The sequence below is a fragment of the Haemorhous mexicanus genome, chromosome 22 (assembly GCF_027477595.1).
Source record: "Haemorhous mexicanus isolate bHaeMex1 chromosome 22, bHaeMex1.pri, whole genome shotgun sequence".
In the NCBI taxonomy this organism is placed as follows: Eukaryota; Metazoa; Chordata; class Aves; order Passeriformes; family Fringillidae; genus Haemorhous; species Haemorhous mexicanus.
Window position 1 is genome coordinate 334,204 of NC_082362.1, and position 21,034 is coordinate 355,237.

The following is a 21,034-nucleotide window of genomic DNA, read 5'->3' on the forward strand; positions in this document are numbered from 1 at the left end:
TGGCAGGGAGGGAGGTCCCTGCAGCCTGTCCCCAGCCCCCCTTTGGAGAGAAGGTGCTTCATCCTCTGCTTTGCTGTCTCTCACCAGGAGCTATTATATGAGAAACTGTATTTTTTCACAATCAGACAAAATAATTCCTTGTGCCAGTTAGAGCACTGTTTGGTTTCCTTCATTTTTTTCCAAAAGCATAACAGGTTTTCACCTCACCACAAAAAACCCCAATGGTTAAAAAAAAAAAAAAAAAAAAAAAAAAGAAATTGTAATTAATAGCAAACTTAACCTAGTTGATAACAATATCCTAAAGTCAAGTTATCTTAAACTTAGCTGATAACAACATGCTTTGCATGCTTTGTTGAGAACATTCCCTCTGTTGCAGTGGGGATAAGGGAAGCCCCACGGGGACTTGGAGAGCCTGGCTGCTGTGGGAGGCAAACTCAGCTGCTCTGCTTCTGGCACTGCATGTGCCCATGCCAGGCTGCAGGCAGGGACAGCACAGGGGGACAAAAGCCTGTCTGGCTTTCCCTGGGAGCAGAAACATCCCAAAGTGGCTGAGGCTGCAAGAAGGGAGCCACTGGAGTCCCCATCCTGAGGAGGAGCTGCCTTGTGTGACTGGGTCCCATCAGCTTGGCCAGGAGAAGTTGAGGAAATCCCTCAGGTCTATGCCCTGGGAGAAGTGGAGCTGGAGAAACCCATGCAGGCCACCTCAGTGCTTGGGTATTATTTGGGTCTCTGGGAGGTAATTCTCTGTGAACACTGAGGCTAGTCCCTCTGCTTGTGTTCCTGGGATATCTGATGGACACTTGAGCTTCCCTCGGTTCAACCCACAGCAATGGTGACACCAGCCCAGCTCAGGTCCCAGCCTCCCCTTTCCCTGGGGAACCAACCAAATTCCTGACTTCAGGTTCATTTTCTTCAGTTTCAAGGCCACATTTGACTTGCTAGGAGTCTGGCAATTCTGTCCCAGCTGCAAACAGCAGGGAAGACAGTGCTGCCTGAGCCTTACAGCTTGGAAACACATTGCCCTGTGCTCCCTGGGGCTGATGGGAGAGGCTGGGATTTCAGCTCACATCTTTTGGGGCAGAGCATGGAACATGGAAACAAGTTTCAATGGGGTGAGCTGTGCCTCAGCTTCCCAAATCCAACCCCCCCTCTCCAAGATAAATGTGCTTTTCATGTTTTCCTTCTGCTTCTTAGATGTATCACTTGAGTGATGCCAGTCTTTCTGAGGATGTCCATGGGCTGAGATAACGCCGAAGAGATCCGTGGGAATTCATAAAGGGTCAAAACTAGGATTTTTCAGCGGAAAATCCCTCCTGGCTGTGTCTGAGCTCTGGCACACAGGCAGGACTCCACTGCAATCTGACATCCCTGCCTGGGCCAAGGTGGGAACAGCTTAAGGGTGACTGTTGACACCTTGGGCAGACCCAGGACACATGGCCAAGTGTGGGCCAGGTGTAGCCACAAAACCATAACGGGTTAAAATCACCATCTGAGACTTTGTTTGGAGTTTTAAGGATGGGTTTACAACTGTCTGTGCTGCTGATCTCGTTCTTAGAACAGGACTGATCTCCCACCAGTGTTTCCCAGCCCATATCTGTGTGGGAAGGTGGCAGCATGGCTCAGAAGACGAGCATCGACAAGCTCGAGAAGCAGCTGCTCTGTCCCATCTGCCTGGAGGTGTTCAAGCACTGATGGTTCAGTGTGGGCACTTGACCTGTCAGCCCTGCATGCTGTCCCTCCCTAGGGTGCTGGAGGGGCAGCTCCTGTGCCCCGTGTGCTGCCAAGTGCCTGCAGTCCCCTGGCACCCAGCATTGTGCTGGCCCGTGAGGGCAGAGCCCACCTCAGAGTCTTGCCCAACACACCTCACAGACGCACAGGTATAGAATCATGGAATGCTTCAGCTTGGAAGGGATCTTAAAGATAATCTCATTCCACCCCCCTTTCATGGGCAGGGTCATCTTTCACTAGACCAGGCTGCTTCAAGCTCCAGCGAACCTGGCCTTGGACACTTCCAGGGATGGACCAGCCCCAGCTTCTCTGGGCAACCTGTGCCAAGGCCTTTTCACCCTCACAGGGAAAAATCTCTTCCATTTATCTAACTTAAATTTCCTCTTTTTCAATTTGAATGCATTTCCCCCTGATCTATCTGTTGGGAAAAAGGGGCCTGGAATCAAGAAGCAGATCAATATGAGGTATACATCTTGTTCCCTTTATTGCTAATTGGCATGCTCTTATATACCATTGTCGACTGTTCACGCGGCTTAGGCTTACATATTATTGGTTACAAGTGGCTGTTCACGCACCCTAACTAGTGTTATGATTGCTACAAGCCAGCTGTTCACACTCCTGCTTACTTCTGCAATATTTCTGCCTTGCGGTTTACAGATATCCTGCTGGCACATCCTGCTATCATGGTGTAACCAGCCAACTTCCTCTTATCTCGTGTCCAAGGGCAATTCAAGGACTATCTGCTAGCTTCAGGCCTGGGTTATGCACCCCCTGCAAAAGTCCATGTCCTTTCTTCTGCAGCCAAGCCTCCACATCTATCCAGTTCCTGATGAAAAGTTCAGTTCCTGAGCTTCCTCGTAGCCCCCTTCAGATACTGAAACTTTCTCTTTTCCAGACTGAACAGCCTCAGCTCTCTCAACTTATCTCAGTTATGGCTGTGGCAGAGTTGTCCTCCTGTGGAAACCGTGGTGCTGCACAACAAACTCCATCAGTACAGGAGAGTCCTTTCCTGTAAGGGCATAAAATGTCAGCCTTAACCTCTGCACCCCCATCCCCAGTCTACCACACTGAAACACAGCTTACCTGCCAGGATGTCCCCACAGGAAAGGTCTGTATGCCTGAAGCGGGTAAACAGTGAGTGTTCAGAGTCTTTGTGGCCCATCCTTCCAAAGAGAGTTTGAGGCAGATGAGTTGGTTGCTGGCTGACACAGGGACCCTCTCTGAGAGAACAGCACAGCCAGAGCCAAGCAGGCAGCCATGGTGAGAGGCAGCTGAAGAGGGAAATGGGAGCACAAAAAGCAGCTGAAGACCTTTGTGCAGGCATCAGGTCAATCCTGGTCTTTCCAGCTGCCCAGGGCTGTGAGCTGGCATGGGGGACTGTGTGCTCAGTCTGCTAGGGAGGGACACTGCCCAGGGCCGTGGGCTGAGGAGAGCAAGGCACCTGAAGGGCTCAGTCACCCTGCACACAGCCCAGCAGTGGCTCCTGCAAACTGCAAAGGGTCACCAGGGACCCACTCCTTGGGCCTGTCACCAAAATGCACAACCAGCCTGTGCCAATCAGAAGCCAGGGAATAAAATACCACCACCAAGGTAAATGTTTGTTCCTGCATCCCTGCCAAACATGGGCTCCAGAATGTGCCTTTCCACAGGTTCAAGTATTGTAGAATTATGGAATATCCCGAGTTGGAAGGGACCTACAGGGATCATCGAGTCCAACTCCTGGCCCTGCACAGACACCCCAACAATCCCACCTTGTGCCTGAGACTGTTGAACAAATGCTGCTGGAGCTCTGGCAGCCTGGGGATATGAGCATTCCCTGGGGAGCCGTTCAGTGCCCCAGCACCCTCTGGAGGAAGAACCATTTTCTGAAACCAAACTAAACCTTCCCTGACAGTGACAGAGTTCGAGCCATTCCCCCAGATCCTGTCACTAGAATGAGATTCTTACACTCTTTGATTGTTCAGGTACAAGATGACTGATCCCCAGTACCCACTGCTAACCCTTCAGACCCTGCAAAGCAGCTCTCGCCTGTTCCTGGATCCAGGTGTCCCTGGAGCTGGTCGTGCTGGAGTGACTGATCCATCACACCAGATGGTTCGGGGACAGTTGCAAAGCCATGTCCAGGCTGCTGGGATACTGCCTTATGGTGACTGTTCTGGGGTATCCTTTACCCTCTGTACACAGCTCTGAGCTTCCCGGAGCAGATCTGTCTTTCTCAGAGCAAATCCTTTTCCTGGAGCAGACCCCTCTTTCCAGGGCTGGGCATTCTTTGCTCTGTTTGAGTGCAGCATGAACACCACCAAAGTCTGCAGCAAATCCCCACCAACCCATCACCCACAGGGTACCACAGGGTCTAACAATCAGTAGTAATGTCAGTGTGCTTCCACACGCAGGGACCGGATGGGGTGTCTGGGGCTGGTGACCAAGGTCACTGGGATGGTAGAGGTGGCTGGGATGGCCGAGGTAACCAGGATGGTCAGGGTGATTGGATGGTCAGGGTAGCTGGGATCACCAGGATGAACAGGGTGACGGGGGTCACTGGTGTCACTGGGCTGGCCAAAATCACTGATGATGGGGTGGCCAGGATGATGGGGGTGACCAGGATCATTGGCTGGCCGGGGCGACCAGAGTGGCCAAGGTAATTGTGATGATGGGGTGGTCGTCGTGGCCAGGGTGGACAAGGTGGCTGGGATCACCAGGGTAACCAGGGTGACCGGGGTGACTGGGTTGGCCGGGGTCATTGCGATGACGGTGTAGCCGGGGTGAGCCCGGCCCTTCCGCCGGCGCTGCCCGCCTAGCAGCGCCCGCACGGTGCCCACTCCGCGCTCTCTGCCCGCTCTGCCCCGGGCACCGAGCCCGGAGCGGGGCCGCGCTCGCCCCCTGCGGCCCCGGAGGCCCCGGCGGAAGCGGCGCAGGGCGCACATGGCGCTGTACAGCGCGGCGGCCGCGGTGCTGGCGGGGCTGGAGCGCGGCGAGGGCGGCCTCAAGAGCCTCGTGTACAACAGCGGCTTCCCGGTGCGCCCGGAGGGAAAGGGGGTGCGGGGCGGCCGGGGGAAAGTCGCACCCGGGAGGGCGGAGGGAGCCCCGAAGCCCGGCGTGGGCCCGGGTAGCGCTCATTGCTGACTGCTCCGCAGCATGTCCGGCAGCTGTACGCGCTGGTGTCCGAGACCCTCCGCTACGCCTCCGTGCTGGAGAAGCTGCTGGATAGAGCCGCGCTGCTGCAGGCCGAGAAGAAGCTGGGGCCGCAGCTGGCGAAGGTACAGCCATCCGCGGAATCCCTGGGCCGTGGGACCATGTCCCGGAGCCAGGCTGTCCCGGATTCGCAGAATCCCCGGGCCGCGGTGTCCCGGAGCCGCGGTTGCCTGGGGCGGCGGGACCAGGCTCAGCTCGTCCCCTCCCCGCAGGTCTTGGTGTATGACCTGCTCTTCGGCAAGGGGCTGAAGTGCGGGGGCCGGTGGAAGGCCCTGGCCCGGCGGCACCGGGCACGGCTGGAGGCCGAGCTGGCCCGCATGAAGGTGCGGCGCAAGGTGAGCCGCAACGAGGACCTGCTGGCCCCGGAGAAGTCAGTAAGCGCCGCAGGTGAGTGAGCTCGGGCTGGGTGGGCACCCTGTGTTGGGAGCAGTGGGGTCTGTGTCTGACCTGTCCGGCCCCTTCAGCCTCCCAGGTCCCACGCTACATCCGGGTCAACACCCTGAAGACTTGTGTGGACGATGTGATCGAGTTCTTCAAGCGCCAGGGATATGCCTATCTGGGCAAGGCAGCCAGGTGAGTATTTCTGCTATCCCACCTTTCCCAGAATGTCAGCAAGTGGGATGGGGTCTGGTGAGTTGAAGGGTTGCTGAACTTGGTGCTCAGAGGGGTTGGGTTGGGGTCTCTATCACTCCCTACTCTTAGATGTTGCCTGTCTGGGTGCTACCTGGAGCTGGAGGAGAACTGTGGGATGAAGGGATTTCTCAGCCTGGGCTCTGCTGTGAGCATTGGGATTGGGACTTTGTATTCATGTTCCATGTGTCTTGTGGACAGTGTGGAGGAGCTGAAGGCCCTTTCTGGAAAAAAATTCTTGTTGGATCCGCATCTTCCGGAACTGTTGGTTTTCCCTTCACAGACAGACCTCCATGACAACCTGCTGTATACTACAGGACAAATAATTTTGCAGGACAAGGTGGGGGAACTGGGGAGCAGAAAGTTACAGGGGCAGGAAAACTACTGATGGGAATGAAGGATGAGCTCCTTCCACAATGGCTCAGCTTGCTGCAGCATTTAAATCAAAACAGAAACTGTGGGACTCTCCTGGGGCTTTGCTTCCGTTCTTTGAAGGTTCAGGTTGAAATTCTGGGGTATAAAATCCCTGTGGGAGTTGGGAGGAGCAGGGGCCTATGGGTTGGGCAAGGCTTTTAGTGGAGCGTGGTGGTGGCCTTGACCCTGTGTCATGGTGGTCCTTGTGACCCCACAGCATCAGCCATGCCTGAGGAGGGGCCAGGTGTTTCTGCCCACCCCCTGACGGTCTTTGTCCTCTTGCAGGCCAGCTGCCTCCCTGCTTTCCTCCTTGGCCCTGTTGCTGGCTCCCATGTCATCGATGCCTGCGCCGCCCCTGGAAACAAGACAAGCCACCTAGCTGCCATCCTGAAGAACAAGGGGTAAGGGCAGGGTTGTGTGCAGGGGTGGAGGGAATGGAGGAGGTGGCCCTGGTCCCCCTGAGCCCACAAGAAGGTGGCAGGAGGAGCTACATCCTGTCACCAACTCAGATGAGCTGGTCTCTTCTGGGCCACTGGAAGGACCTGAGGGGACATGACCTCACACAGGGGTTCACTCCCAGCCCCCAGCCCTGGGCACATTTCATAACCCTGCCAGAGGGGAGGCTGCTCTCAAGGTCTGCCTGCTCAGTATTTGAGTGTTCCTGGGGGCCAGGTGGTCAGTTCACGGCTTGTCTTGGGCTCTCGGCTCTGCCTTCAGACAGATCTTTGCCTTTGATGTGGACGCCAAGCGCATGGCCACCATGAACACATTGCTGACACGGGCAGGGGTCACTGGCTGCCAGCTGGTCCAGCAAGACTTTCTGACTGTGGACCCCAGAGACCCCAAATACAGCAGGGTAACCCACATCCTTCTTGACCCATCCTGCAGTGGCTCAGGTAACGTGTGGGGCTCCAGCTGCTCACCTGGAACTGGGCTGTGGGTGTGCAAAACCCCAGGTGACAGCTCCTGTCCGCAGGGATGGTGACACGGGGGCCAGGGGAGGAGGCGGCCCCGAATGCTGAACGCTTGCAGGCACTGGCTGGCTTCCAGCGCCGCATCCTCAGCCATGCCCTGAGCTTTCCAGCTGTCCGGCGCCTTGTCTACTCCACCTGCTCCCTACACCAGGAAGAGAACGAGGATGTGGTGCAGGCTGTACTGCAGGAGTGGGGCTCGGCCTTCAGGTGGGTCTGGCTCAGGGAACCTGGGGGGCTGTAGGGCAGGGTTTGGTATTGACCCCCTTTCCATGCCACAGGCTGGTGACTGCCTTCCCATCCTGGTCTTGCCGAGGACTTGCAGCCTTCTCTGGAGCAGAGAGCTGCCTCCGTGCTTCCCCTGAAGAGACCCTCACCCATGGCTTCTTCGTGGCTGTGCTGGAGCGGTGCAGGGAAGGGGCTGCTGACCCAAGGTGAGGGGGGGGGCTGTGGGGGACTCCAGCTGGCCAAGGTCAGTGCTTTGGGCACCTCAGGGAGGGTGTGAGGGGTTATTTGTGGCTCAGGCCGTTTGCTCTTGTCCACAGCTCCCTGCCTGCAGCAGCCAAGGAGAACCCACAGCCAGGAAAGGGAGCAGAGCCAGGAGCAGCTCTCAAGAAGAGGAAAAAGAAAAAGCAGCGGGTGAAAGAGTGAAACACCATTTTCTGGACAAACCCCTGCACAGCTGGGGCTGTGGGGAGCACATACTGGCCTGAACACAAGTCAAGCTATGTGCTGTGTAACACTGGGGACTGAGTGCCAATGCTGGGACCAACCTGGTGCTGGGAAGGGGCAACCGCTCACCCAGGGCTGCCCCTTGCAGCCAACCCTCACCCCAGGTTTGCTCCCAAGGCAATCCCCACTCTGCACCCTGCAGGGCTGGGGTCCTCCAGCTGGATTAAGGGTAGTTCATCACGTTCCCTCCCAAAAAAAAAAAAAAAATCACTGTAGGGATAAAGCAGATTAAAAGTTTTTCTCCACTGTTTTTTTTCCTGTGTGTTTGTGTAGTCCTACCCTGAAACTGCCACTGCTCAAAGTAGAGGCATAGTGGGGGAAAAAAGGTGAAATAATAATAATAATCATCATCATCATAATCCTGTCCCTCTATTTGAACTGGGGGAGCAAGGACACATGAGCCAGAGGGTGCTGCACCTACACCCCACTAGCACCACCCTGCCCTGGGAATCTGAGTCCCAGGAAACACACATGGGCACAGCCAAGTGAACACAGTCATTTTATTTTAAACCGGAGACATAAGAAGCAAGGAAACAAAAATTGCACATTCACACTAAAATCCTCATCAGCCACAACAGGAATGATCCAAGTCTTCAGTCAGTTAAAACCCAGCCTCTCCCCAGACACAAGGGACTCTCCCAGCAGGGCCTGTGTGGCAGGGAAGGGACAGCCTGGCTCCTTGCAGGTGTGTGGGACTACATGTGGCAGCTACTTTTGGGGGCAAGACCCAGAGCCAGGGTGCCCTCAACCTTGTCCCAGCTCATCCCCATCTTCTCAGAGCTGACCCGGCCAAACCCTGGCACCTCAAGGATGGGGAGCAGGTGCTCTTCTGGCCCAGGATCCTAACTGGGGCAGAGGGAAGGACACCCAAGATCAGTCATGGCAGGCACTAGCGCCTTTCCCTCTGCTTCCTCCAACCCCAAGAACACATTTTCCCAGCCTGGCTGCTCTTGGCCCACTGTATCCACAGCCATGCTGGTGGGTGATGGCCAGAACATTCCCACCAGCACCTGGAGGTCCTTTATCTCCCCTTACTACAGGGCTGTTTCCCCTCTGTGCCACATAGAACCCATCACCTGCCCTTTTTGCTGGGAGAGATGTCTTGACCCTGGCATTCAGCACCATAACATGAGAGCTCCTGCTCCCCCCATCCTCAGAGAAATAATTAAAAACTTTAAAAAAACAAAAAAAAAAGTTTAGTCACATCCACATACATCACATTTAAAAGGAAGGGGATGATGAACAGCGGGGGGAGCATGGCAGAGCCTGCAGGATGCAGCTGCCTTTCCCAGCACAGTGCATTCCCACAGGCACAGCGAGGGTGGGAATAGCTAAACACTAATGGCTGCGGGGTAGGCAACTTCACTGAACCAAGCTTGAAGGAATTTGAAGGCAATTTAGCTTAAATACAAAAATAAATTTTAATTTTTTTTAAAAAATGTTTAAATATTTGTGATTTTTTTGGTTTTTTTTTCCTTTTTTTTTTTTTTTTTTAAATTTAGACCCCAGCAAACACACACACTCACACGGCTCGGAGAGTAAAAACCCGGCAGCAAAGCACTCCTGGGAATGGAGTGCCCATCCCTCACCAGGGACAGGGCAGGGGGTGGCTATTTGGTGACCCCCAGCTCTGGCAGTCTTCCCACAGAAGCTCCAAGGCAGCGAAGGGTGGGAATCCCACTCCTAGCTGGATGAGGACAGGGGAGGCAGCACCACAGGTCCTAGGAGCTAGTAAAACCCACTGGGTTGGAAATGAGCTGAAAAATGAAAAACAACTTGAATTTGGGATGGAGGGGAGAATGTATCTGCTCTGGACTCCTTCTGTGAGCAATTCCAGAGCCCCCTGAAGTACGAAGAGAGGGGAAGGAGAGAGGAGAAGGGAGTAGGGAGACTGCCATGGTTGGAATCCCCTGTCCTAGCTGCCTTTTAGTCACAACATAGAAGGGACAACTCCCCAGCACGAGCAGCCACGCAGTGATGCTACTGTCAACACCCAATTAGCCGGGACACGTCTTCCCCCAAGGACTGGTGCCCCTGAAAAAGAAACTCCAAACAGCAAATCCGGCATAACCAACATGCCGCCACGCACACGGTTTAGCTCTTCCTCCAAACTCGATTCAGTGAGTGCAGGAACAGGAGCACGGATAAAGCAGAACTGGGGAGGAGGTTGGGGGCAGCCCACAGCCCCATGGAGCAGCGGAGCAGCAGAGATGGGAGAGGGGTGGGGGGACCCCCATCCTCACCCCATGCCTCCAGCCCAGGTCCCAGGCTATGCCATGTCCTCAGCTGGAGGTAGCAGGACATTAGGTCCCAAGGGTGGCACCCAGCCACACCCATGCCAGTCACCTGTGGCACCGAAACAAACCCAGGCTGGAACCCACCCTGGCTGCAGGCATAGGACCATGTTCACCAGGCCATGGGATGAACAATGGGAAAGATTTTGGGACCTGGTGAAGATGGTGTCTGACAGCAACTCGGAACCAAACCACAGCATGTCACCAGCCAAGCTCTGAGCGGGACATGGCCTTGGGGCTGGCTGAGGGCTGGGGAGGGGCATGGAAACAGCTAGAAAAAGCAAATGGGGAGAAATGTACACATTATTAAACAAGGCAAAATAAATTGAGGGAAAGAACATTGTGGATATGTACAGAGATTTGTCCAGTCTTGGCTCTGGAACTGTTCAAGTAACAAAAGTTTGGCTTATCCTGTCCCAGCATGGTATATCCAGTGGATGTCAGGGATGGGGCCTGGTCCCACCATAGGGACAGCTCCAGTCCAGAGCCCCCTACACGTGAGCCAGTGGACCCCAGCAGCACTAGGGTTACTTTTTGCGGGTGTGCTGCCTCCGTGCCTGCAGTCGTTGGCGAGTACCCATCTTGGTTCCTGCCCCGATGGAGAAGGTGGGAGTGGATGAACCTGGAAGCAGAAAGGTTGCTCAGGTTGCTAGCTTTGGGATCAGTGCAATTCTCACCCTGGGAGGAACAGAAAGCTTGGCATCCCCAAGAGTCCAGCATGTACTACCTGAGCCATCTCCCAGAGAACACCTGGCCCTACCACTGTCCCCAGCCTAAGGGGACACCATGACCCATGAGCTCCACAAGGCTGGAGTACCAACTCCCTCCTTACCAAAGGAAGTGCTGACTCCTCCAAAGCTTGAGGCAGGAGTGCTGGGTGTCCTGAAGGAAAGGGTGCTGCTTCCACTGCCCACGGCTCCAGGGACAGGTGTGCCCTGCCCAAAGGTGGGCACTGGAGCTCCTGGAAAGCAACAGGTCACTGTGAGCCAGGGTTGACAAAGGAGAAAGAGCCTTTGGGAGCCGGTGGCACCCAGAGGAGGCACAGGATGTTCTCTGGGGTCCAAAGCACCAGAATCCATCCCCCAGAACCAGCCTCTGCTCCTGAAAAGCCCTTTTAATGCTAAAGCTACACTCTCCAGATAATCCCTGGGCTCTCTGAACAGCAGGGCTGCATAGAAGGATTTGTCAGGGAGGAACAAAGACCTTGGCCTTGCTAGATCAAGGAATTGCTCACTGTGTGGGTTTCAGTTCCTTGGGAGCTGGGAAATATCCAGCGAGGATCTCAAGTGTTAGGGAAACCCTGAGAGAAAGCATGAAGTAATGGCAGTTGCTGGTTGGCAGCATTCCAGCTCACTAAGGTGTTCCAGGTGGTTCTTAAGGACTCAGAAGACCTCGGCTCCTGCAGGATACTTGGATGGGCAAAGTCGGGGAGCTGGTGCCTTCAGAGGGGCCAATGAGCAGAGTTTAGGGATTCCCCTCTGCAGAGGGGCAGGATCCTTACCGGGAGTGATGGGAGTGCCTTCCCTTTGTACAGTACAGCAAGGCTCTGCATAGCAGGAGCACTGGCCTCACCAGGGCTGTTGACCCTGGGAGCCTTGGCAAGGTCTATCAGGAATATTCCTGCCCAACTCTAGACCCTTAAGATGGCCTGTCTGCTCCCATCTCATCCTGGAAATGTTCAAGGCCATGTTAGACAGGGCCCTCAGCAATCTGGTCTAGTGGAAGGTGTCTGTGCCCATGGCAGGGGGGGTGGATCAACATTATCTTAAAGGTCCCTTCCAACATGACCCATTCCATGATTTCATAATGACTCACCTCCAAAGGCAGGCTTGCTGTTGGGAGTGCTGGTCATGGTGAAGGCAAAGGGTGTGCTCTGGCCCTGCGCTCCCAGTACACTCTGCGGCAGAGATGAGCCAAAGGGCGTTGCTGCTGGGGCTGCCCCGCTCTGCCCAGCCCCAAAGCTGAAGGCCACAGCTGGGGACCCACTGCTGAGGCCCGGCGTACCCATCCCAAAGGCGCTGGTGGAGGGGCCCGGCTGGGTGCTGGCCCCAAAAGTGAATGGAGAAGGGGTGGTGCCAAAGACAGTGGCACCGGTGCTGCTGCTTGTGGTCTGGGTGGTGGCACCAAAGCTGGATGTGGTGGAGGTGGTGGTTCCGAAAGAGAACACCGAGCTGGTGGTCCCAAATGCTGCCTGGGTGCTGCTGGTGCCAAAGGAGCCCTGGGCACTGGCTGTGCCAAAGGCTGGCTGGGCACCACTGCCAAATGCTGGCTGAGCTACTGACTGTGCCGGAGAGGCTCCGAAACTGAACGGGGAAGTGAAGCTGATGGGGCCAGCAGCAGGCCTGCTGGTGGGCACCTGGCTCTCAGCAGCCCCAGTGCTGAAGCTGAGCTGGCTCCCAGTGCCAGGGTATGGTGGCGGTGGCTTTGCGCTGGCTGAAAAGCTGCCAAAAGCTGAAACGGAGGAGCTGAATGTCAGTGGCGCTTGAGCTGTGGTGGTTGGGGCAGAGGTGGTCAGTGTAGTGCTCCCAAATATGCTAAAGCCCATGGTGGTGGCAGCAACTGTTGAGTTTGAAGGTACCTGGCCAAAGGCAGGGCCTCCTGGGACACTGGTGGTGGCAGTGACTGCAGCTGGAGGTGGCTTCCCAAACTGGAACACAGGCCCTGAGGGGGCAAAGCTGGTTTCTGTGCTGGGAGCAGAGCTGGAGAGGCCTCCAAACAGGAAGGGCTTTGTTGTGCTGGTGGAGGTGGCAGCAGTGACAGTCACACTGGCAGCAGGGCCAGTGGAAGCAGGTGGGTTCAATCCAAAGCTGAAGACAGGTTTAATAGTGGCATCTGTGGAGGAACTCTGGGTGGTGGCAGTTGTAGCTGCAGTGGTGAAGATGACGTTGGGAAGACCTGTGATTCCTGCCAGAGTAGCTGTGGAGGCAGTTGTTGGCTCTGAGGCTGGCTGTGTGGCAGGTTTGAAGGCAAAAGGAGAAACTTTTGCTGGAGATGAAGCTGCAGTGATGCTGCCAAAGATGGGCTTGAATATGGAGGATGTGGAGGACGTTGAGGCAGGGTCTGAGCTTACAGGCATGGTGGCTGTGGTGGAAGTGACAGCCGTGCAGAATGCTGTGTTCTCACTCTTCAGCGCAGCACCGAAGATGGGTTTGAAGATGGGGGCTGTGGTGGACATGGTAGTAGGTGGGATGGGCACAGCAGTGGATGCAGTGGGTGTAGCAGTGGCCGTGGTGGGCACAGTAGCGGCCGCAGACACTGCTGGCCGGCTGGCTGGCGGGGTGTTCAGCATCCCAAACAGGATGCTTGGCTTTGGGAAGGAGGGAGGCTTGCTGGGGGTCTGGCCCAGCTCAGTGAACACAGGAGGGGCCAGGCTGCTGGGGGATTGCACCACCAGGGCAGGGGGGACAATGGGGGAAGGTGTGCTCAATACAGGCACAGGCTTGGCATCAGCAGAGATGGCAGGAAGAGAGCTTGACTCCAATGACACAGCAGGAGCAGGTGGCTGTGCAGCTGATGGAGGTGGTTGGGATGCTGACAGAGTTCCAGTGGAGTCTGGAAAGGGGAAAGAGCTTATTTACGGACAAGGGGACACCTTCAGAAGCCCACCCTTCTGCCAGGTACTGACCCATGGCTGCAAAGGCTCCTGGAGCTCCCATCACACCTAGCCCTCCACGGTTATCATAGCCTCCAGCAGAACCAGGGGCTCAGCGTCTGCAAAGGTGTCCCCTCAAGCCGTGAATGATAGTTCTGCTGCCAGCAGAGCATTTGAACAGAGGGTTTTTGTCAGCTGCCTCATGCAGAGACAATTACGAGTTCCTGCTGCACCTGCCTGACTCTGCTGGCATTCCACTGTGCCAACTCTCCTCCTCACCTGGTGTTGTGGATACAGCCTGGCTGCTCTGCATCTTCTTCAGACTGTCCAGAAGTGAGGAGCCGGTTGGGGCAGGAGCTGTGGAGGCAGGAATAGGCCCAGGGGAGGTCACAACAAACGCCGGCGGCTTGGACACAGGCATCATTTCTGCAGTGGTGCTGGGGACTGCATCTACAGGGAAACAGCAAGATATCAGGATCCACAACTGGCTCAAACTGGAACAAACCCTCAGCAGAGGTTCCCAGCAGGCAGGGGAACTGCACCTACACCCTACAGCCCTTGGCAACCTCACCCAGCACCACAAAGCATGAGATCTCTTCAGCTGGAAGGCATCAAGAGCACCCCCAGACCCGAGCTTGCTCCTACTCCTCCACATTTCCAGCCCATCCTTACCAGCCTTATCCTCCAAGACACTGTTGAACCACTGCAGCACTGCCTTCTTCTCTGCATCCAGGTCCTCTGAGGTGACGGAGTAGCCCAGCTGAGGTGGCGGGGGCTGCCAAGAGAGAGCAGCAGCAGCTTAGCTCCCTCCCAGGGAAGCGGGCAGAGCCTCTCTGAAGGTGTGCTGGCGACTGTCTGTGGTGAGCCCTGTGAAGCAGGTGGTCCTGCCGCAGCTGCTTGGGTCCCCGGCACTGGTGGGCCCCGGCGTGGCACTGAGGGCACGGCAGGCATTCCCCAGGCCATTACCTGGTCCGGCAGCAGGCAGCACAACCACGCACAGCCCACCAGACACTGGGGCTGGGGAGAGCGTCACTTCCCACTCGACCAAGGACGGGGCCTCCTTCCTGAGGGCAGGCAGGTCAGTGTGCCCCCAGCCCTGCAGAAATTGCAGTGAGCACATTCTATTGCCAGAGTGGGACCAAAAGGGCTGTGAGACAGCAACATACCAGCACCAGCTGATCCCCACGGAAAGACGACAGCAACAGGATCTTCCGTTTGCGCTTCCCACTGCTCCCCGAAGCAGATGGTGGGCTCAGGGAATTCTGCTTCTTCCACACTGGTGACTCCACAACTATAGAAGGAGACAAGTCAGGCCGAGCTCTGGGCAGAGAAGTGTTTGGTTGTAGTGATGGGTCTGTCCCTTCTGACCCCACTCTGGGTGGCCCCGCTCAGAGGGCAGGGCCAGGGGCACAGTTTGAAGCTGAGGACAAGTTTGTGATACCCCGAAGAGCAGCTTCACATCCAGGAGGTCTGTGACATGAGGCTGGTGGGGCTCTGTGGGCAGTGGCCCCTTCCTAGCTCCATGGATTGTGTCAACACGCTGCCTTACCCAAATCACGTGCCACAGCTGGCACTGTATTATGGGGCTCATCTGCCATGGGCACAGAGGATTTCCTCTGTTTTAGCTGAAGAAGCATTGGAATAAGCTCAGACTGGAATATGGTCAGAGTGCTACCCATCCCACTGAAGGTTGTGGATCAAGGCTGACACCTGACCCATGCTGCGTTGGGAGCTGGAGCTCCCCCTTGCAAGCCAACTCCCAGGCATCTGCTAGCACCCTAACACTGTCAGCACCCCCTTATCACTTGGAAATCCCACTGGGCAGTCACTGAGGGCAGCGGAAGTACCACTGCCTTGGGACCAGCACATGTCAAGTTTCCAGGTGACCCCTCAAGCCAATCCCACTGCAGACCTCAGCTGCCTCCTGTCCTGTTTTCTTGCTTACACTGGTGACCTGGGTGCAGTGTTGGGGCACACCTACACTTACCTTTCTCTGTCTGCAGCTCCTTGTCTGATTTCACTGGGGTGGAAGTGCTGGAACGCTGTGACTCCTCTTCCCTGTGTAAGCAGGAGGAACAGTTACAGTCAACCCTGGGCCCAGCCCTGTCTGCAGGGAGCAGGATGAGACTGAACAGGCTGAAGACTTGCAGGAGTATCCCTGGTGTTAATTTGCCTCCTGCAAACATATCTCAAGGCAAAAGCTTTGCCCAACTCCAGGCAGAGGAATTGCTTCCTCCTCCAGACTCAGCTTGGCTGAGCCTGTGCACCGTCCACAAGATGAGGAAGGTAGCTGGGGGGTACTCAGGAAGGTAGCTGGGGGTCTCAGATGGCAGTCACTGCCCCTTGAAGGTTGGGCCCATTAAGATGGTTGCACCAGTTTTGGTTCTGACATAAGCTCAGGCTCCTCTGACTTGGAAAAGAGGAGAACATAGGCTGTGCTCTAAGCAAGGCAGGCACTGAAATACAGATCCTGGGATTTGACTCTGACAGGGCAAAAATCAGGGCCTGTCTCTCCTCAGTGATCTGGCAATCCAGGCCATGCCAATGCCAGCAGGCACCATCACTACTGTGGCAAACTGTGCCCTTAAATCTCTGACCTTGCTTGTGAGTGGGCCAGGGGTGACACAGCTTAGACACACCACAGCGTGACAAGGTGACAGGGAGGCCAATTGACACAAGTGGGCCTCTACATCATTATGTGTAGGAGAGGGGCCTGGACTGTCCCAGCTCCAGGGGAAAGTGGGACTTGCAGGCTAAGATGGCTGGGAAAGACTGCTCTCTTGCTGGCTGGCCATCAGCTTATTACCTGGCTTTCTTTAGAGGCCACTCTGGTGTCTGGGGGCGGGAGGACGCTGGGCTGGACAGAGGGGACACACTCACACCTCTTCTCTTCCACAGCTGGAATGCAGAGAGATATCAGCAGTAACTTGACATGGGTCTGGCAGAGAGCACAGACCCCCTGCTCACCCACAATAAGCCCCATTGCCCAGGGCCATGGTTGTTGAGTCCAATGAGCTCAGAGCTTCTCCTGCTTCACCACCACTTAAACTCCCCTCCACATTTTAGGGAGCACAAAATCTGGCCACCCTAAGCTGAACCCACATAAGGAACAAGCAGCCTCCAGGGCCTTTACTGCCCTGGCTGAGCCCAGGGAGGGAGTACACTGCCTTTGTGTGACACAGGTAGAGGCCACCCAACTGCTTTAGACACCCTCATGTGTGGGGCTGCTCTGGCAGGAGGCAGCATCTATCTTTGCCAGGAGATCAAAGCAGATGGATCCCAATGCAAGGCTGAGACTCTCCGCAGAACCAGCAAACCCCTCCCTCCCACCACCTGGAGCAAACCTTTCCCCACACAGACAAAGCTCCAGTAGCCATGGCTATCTGTCCCTGGCACACCTGCAAGCCCAGCCAGGCCACAAGAAGTGCTCCATCACCATCAACAGGTGGGACCTGGGTCAAAACAGGAACACACGGTTCCCACACAGCTGATTCCCGCTGAAAAGATGTCAGCACAGCAAAACCATTTTTTTTCCTTCACCTCGATCTATTCAGTCTAGCAGACTGACCAAGAAGCAGGAGAGAGGAGAAAGCAGTCTTGTTCTTGGTTTGGTGTAAAACCAGCAGTACAGCTCAGCCTGGGACTCCTCCAAAAACAAATAATTGCTGCTTGGCCCATGGCCCACAGCTCACCTCCTCTCTGGGGTGGTGAGACTGCCAGGCTGAGCCACACTAGGTCCAGACATCCTGCCACACCTCCAGTGTTTCCTCACGAGCCCACAGGTGGAATTACACGGGTGATCCCAAAAGAATGTCAAGATAGCGTCTCTACCTGTGTGAGGCCCCGGCTGGAGCTGTAGGAGCTGGCAATGGCATTGCGGATGGAGCTGGGGATCCCACTGACGTAGGTGTTGTTGAGGGAGCTCACGGAGGAGGTGCGAGACCTCTTGTTAGAGCAGTCATCTGGGCAGTGTGAGATGAGGCCCCTCTTCAGAGAGCCTGGCCTGGAAGGGGATGAAGGTTTGATGAGCTCCTCACCGCTCCTGCCCATCAGTCCTTTTCATGCAGGGCAGGTGGAGGAAAGAAATCCTGCTTAGAAACAACTCTCAGCAGCAGCGCAGCCTTGCTGTCACAGGGTGACAGACTGAAGGCACAAATACAGTCTCTCTTGCTCTGCAAGCAAAACTCAAGCTCCCTTTTCCAGATCCCACAGTCATTTGCTCCCTCCCATCCTAGAGCTGCTTTTGGCCGTTGGGCACTTACTTGGGTATAAGAGAAGCAGGGGCACCATTGGCTATGAGTGGCTCAAATGCTGACTGCCCACTTCCACTGCTGTCGTGGCGCCTGTGGGAAGAGAGTATGAAAGCCTATGACAGTGTGGAAGCCTCTCCCAACCTGGGGAAAGGCAGGCTGAGCACCCAGAGAGAGAGCAAATCTTGCTTTTTTCCTGGCAGCCAATACTCAGGACAGAGCTTTCCCCCACCTACAACCTGCTGCAGATTTTCTCTCCCTGTGGGCCTGTCCTCATTGACTCTCACCCCAAACACCAGGAGCTCCTCCAGCTGCCTGTTTGGCACAATAGTTCCACATAAAAATAAAAATAATTAAAAAAAAAAAAAAGCCAAAATACTTCTAGAAATGAGCTGCTCAGTCTTTCTGAACAGACCCGAGCTCTGAAACTCCCCCCTCTGGCCTCTTCCTAACCAGTGCCCTGGACAGTTTAAGTCAAAAACTGAATTCCTCTTCCCACTATGATTTCATGAGGATATGAAGTGTCAAAATAACAAAAGACACCCTGCTGTAAAGTGAAATTGGAGGTGTAGAACAGCCCGGTCACTTGGTCACTTGGCCAGGTGCTCCCCCCAAGCCCAGGGCAAGCTGACTCCAAGGCACAGGTGGTCCCACACTCTCCAGCTGACACAGCTCCTTTCTGTCCACCAAGTACACGAAATTTTCTGTCTACAACCATTCCTCGTGCTTGCCAGACGTTAACGCCTTCAAAATTGGCTTTTGTGACAGAGCTGTGTACTGGCATATTACAAAAACAGTTTAAAGAAGAATACCCTGAGCTTATCTTGTCTGTGCACCCATTTTGCTGTCCTGATTGGCTCTTGTAGGGCTCAGATCCAATGAGCCAAGCATTCAGAGATGGGAATTCAGTGCTGGGAGAGGACAGTGTGCCCTGCTTTACCCTGCTCTGCTCCCTGGGCCACCCCCAGCAGTAGCCCCAGTGCAGGACAATGCCCCAGGCACTGCCCAAGCACTGCCTCAGCTCCCCATCGCAGCCCAGATGGAAGAGCCTCCATGGACACAACTAGGAAGGACAAGGCAACTGCTAGAGCAAGTCCAGAAAAGAGCTACAAATTCGGTAAGGGGACTGGAGCACCTTCCCTGTGGAAACAGGCTGAGACATCAGGGGCTGTTCAGCCTGAAGCAGAGAAGGTTGTATGGAGCTCCCAGCAGCCTTTCAGGCTGAAGGGGGTTGCAAGAAAACTGGAAAAACACTGCATCAAGAAGTGCAGTCATAGGACAAGGGGGAAAGGCTTCAAATTGAAAGCAGGGTAATTTAGGCTGGATATACAGAATACATTCTTCCCTCTGACAGTGATGAGGCCCTGGAACAGGCTGTCCAGAGAAAGTGTGGCTGCCTCAATCCTGGAAGTGTTCAAGGCCAGGCTGGACAGGGATTGGAGCACCCTGGTCTAGTGGAGCATGTCCCTGCCTCTTATAGAGGGTGGCACTGGATGACCTTTAAGGTCCCTTCCAACCCAAATCATCCTGTGATTCTAGAAAAAGCAGGAGGGTGGGATAGCAAGGCAGTGCTGTGGCTGGTAGCTGGGAAGGCTCTGGTAGACCATGGCTGTCAGGACTTGCTCCTTGTCCTTCCTATGGACACAGGCAAAAACATAGCACCCTCCCTCCTTCAAACTCAGGGATGGAAGTTGCTGACCTTGAGTAACAAAAGCAGCAGACAGTGTCTCATCTTCTCTCTTGTTTCACCTCCCTCTGCTAGATCAGCTCACAAGTGAAGCGCTTGGAGCTCTTAAAGAGCAATGCTTCCATCTCTCCTGGGAGCCTGGGGCTGACGGAAGGGTAGAGCCCACAGCAGATACCAACATTTCCCACCATGCTTTCTCAGTCTTCAAACCCCTGTGAGGAGATGAACCAGTTCCCACCTAGGCTTCCCAAAACACATCCCAGCCAGGCAGGGGAACACACTGGACCCACACCTAAACCACTTTCCTTTGACAGCAAAGTAGGACTTTCAGATGCAGCACCAAGGGCTGGGTGATGGATGCGGTGTGCTTCCTCTCTGCAGTTCACTTCTCACAGCACATTTCCAGCCCTGACTCCAGGTCTCATGGGGCCTGGCATGCTCTGGGACACATCCCATTGGTCACCTCTGGAGAACGAATCCCATTTGTGACCTTCCCAACACACCGGCTGCAACTAGAACTGCTCCCTTTTTACCTTCTTTTGCACTCCTGGTCATTCTCAAAAGTCTGGTCCTCCTCCTCCTCCTCCACAGCCCTTTTCCTGCTCTCCCTGATGGCATTCAGCACAGTCTCCTTCGCACACGGGTCAGGGCTACTGGTGGCTGGGAAGGCCAGAGGCGAGACCAGCTGTTCCAGACTGTGGAACAGAGCAGAGTGAGGTGGGAGAAAGGTTGGGGTCCCCGGTCTGATCTCCCCACAGAAGGGAGGACACAGCTCTCCCCTGCAGCCTTTCCCAGAGGTCTGGAAAGCACCATCCCCACAGCCACATGGTAGCACTCAGGATGGGATGCTGCTTCCAGGCACAGGACAGACGGCTGAGCGCTCCCCACAGTGTGTCCTGGTCCCCACCGTGGCTGATAACCGGGCTCCCCCAGGTATGTCCCGGTCTCCCCCGTACTCACGCCGGGGACCGGGCGATGCCGACGGCCGGCGGGGCGATTCTCACGGTGACGGGGCTGCGGAGCGGCCCGGCACGGCGGGCCCAAGGCGTGCTGCGGGGAGAGCCGCCCTCCCAGCGGGCGGCGGGCAAGCACAGCGGCACAGCCGGGCGGGCCTCAGGCAGCGGGTACCGGCGGCGCGGGGCCTGCAGCCGGCAGCGCGCAACCCTGTCGGGGCAGAGGGCGGTCAGCGCCTCCGACGCGGTCTGGGGCTTCCCCGCCCGCTCAACCCCCTGCTTACCCGGGCTGGGGGCGACGTGGCCCGGCCCTCGCGGCCAGGCCTCCGTTGGCGGCGGCTTTGCCGGGCGGGGGCGGCGCGGGCGGGCCGGGCCGCATGGCACACCAGGCACCCGCCGCACCCAGCGCCGCCGCGCCCAGCAGCGCGCCCCGCAGCAGCAGCCAGGCCAAAGCGAGCGCCAGCGCAGCGGCCACGGCCAGCGCGGCCCTCACGGCCCCATCCCGCCCCCCGCCCGGCCCCGCGCCCGCCATCACCGCGCGCCCGCCGCTCCCGGCGTGCTCTGCGGGGCGGGGCGGGGCGGGGCGGAGGT

General features: G+C 56.1%; 2 protein-coding genes and 1 long non-coding RNA gene across 4 annotated transcripts; 1 reads left to right on the forward strand and 2 right to left on the reverse strand.

Moving 5' to 3' along the window:
• Nucleotides 1-2,188: 2,188 nt before the first annotated feature.
• Nucleotides 2,189-3,559, reverse strand: LOC132337337 (uncharacterized). Its single transcript, XR_009489152.1, has 2 exons — nt 2,812-3,559; nt 2,189-2,737 (listed from the first exon to the last, which is right to left on the reverse strand). It is a non-coding gene; the product is annotated as an uncharacterized LOC132337337 (long non-coding RNA).
• Nucleotides 3,560-4,583: 1,024 nt separating this feature from the next.
• On the forward strand, nt 4,584-7,917 carry NSUN5 (NOP2/Sun RNA methyltransferase 5). Of its 2 annotated transcripts, none has more exons than XM_059865622.1 (10): nt 4,584-4,743; nt 4,863-4,985; nt 5,133-5,307; nt 5,385-5,493; nt 5,752-5,890; nt 6,250-6,365; nt 6,637-6,860; nt 6,941-7,145; nt 7,217-7,369; nt 7,481-7,917. In XM_059865622.1, the coding sequence occupies exons 1-10, from the start codon at nt 4,651-4,653 to the stop codon at nt 7,584-7,586; spliced, it is 1,443 nt and encodes a 480-aa protein (XP_059721605.1). In that variant the 5' UTR covers nt 4,584-4,650; the 3' UTR covers nt 7,587-7,917. The 2 variants fall into 2 exon arrangements, with proteins under 2 accessions (XP_059721605.1, XP_059721606.1); XM_059865623.1 differs by having other exon boundaries at nt 4,585-4,743; nt 6,682-6,860.
• Nucleotides 7,918-8,153: 236 nt separating this feature from the next.
• POM121 (POM121 transmembrane nucleoporin) lies at nt 8,154-21,013 on the reverse strand. The gene is made up of 13 exons (XM_059865615.1): nt 20,728-21,013; nt 20,451-20,654; nt 20,024-20,185; nt 17,816-17,896; nt 17,385-17,556; nt 16,360-16,451; nt 15,541-15,611; nt 14,720-14,844; nt 14,226-14,328; nt 13,833-14,003; nt 11,777-13,513; nt 10,794-10,922; nt 8,154-10,583 (listed from the first exon to the last, which is right to left on the reverse strand). Exons 1-13 carry the CDS (start codon nt 20,973-20,975, stop codon nt 10,489-10,491), a joined length of 3,390 nt encoding a protein of 1,129 aa, XP_059721598.1. The 5' UTR covers nt 20,976-21,013; the 3' UTR covers nt 8,154-10,488.
• Nucleotides 21,014-21,034: the final 21 nt, after the last annotated feature.

What these genes read in the sequence shown, in the direction of transcription:
- NSUN5 (XM_059865622.1), top strand. Translation starts at nt 4,651, where the DNA reads ATGGCGCTGTACAGCGCGGCGGCCGCGGTGCTGGCGGGGCTGGAGCGC. An exon ending in TGTACAACAGCGGCTTCCCG is followed by an intron (nt 4,744 to 4,862) that starts GTGCGCCCGGAG and finishes ACTGCTCCGCAG; the next exon opens with CATGTCCGGCAGCTGTACGC. An exon ending in GAAGTCAGTAAGCGCCGCAG is followed by an intron (nt 5,308 to 5,384) that starts GTGAGTGAGCTC and finishes CGGCCCCTTCAG; the next exon opens with CCTCCCAGGTCCCACGCTAC.
- POM121 (XM_059865615.1), bottom strand. Translation starts at nt 20,975, where the DNA reads ATGGCGGGCGCGGGGCCGGGCGGGGGGCGGGATGGGGCCGTGAGGGCC. An exon ending in CCAGCCGGGGCCTCACACAG is followed by an intron (nt 16,452 to 17,384) that starts GTAGAGACGCTA and finishes TCTGCATTCCAG; the next exon opens with CTGTGGAAGAGAAGAGGTGT. An exon ending in GTGGGGATCAGCTGGTGCTG is followed by an intron (nt 14,329 to 14,719) that starts GTATGTTGCTGT and finishes CTCTCTTGGCAG; the next exon opens with CCCCCGCCACCTCAGCTGGG.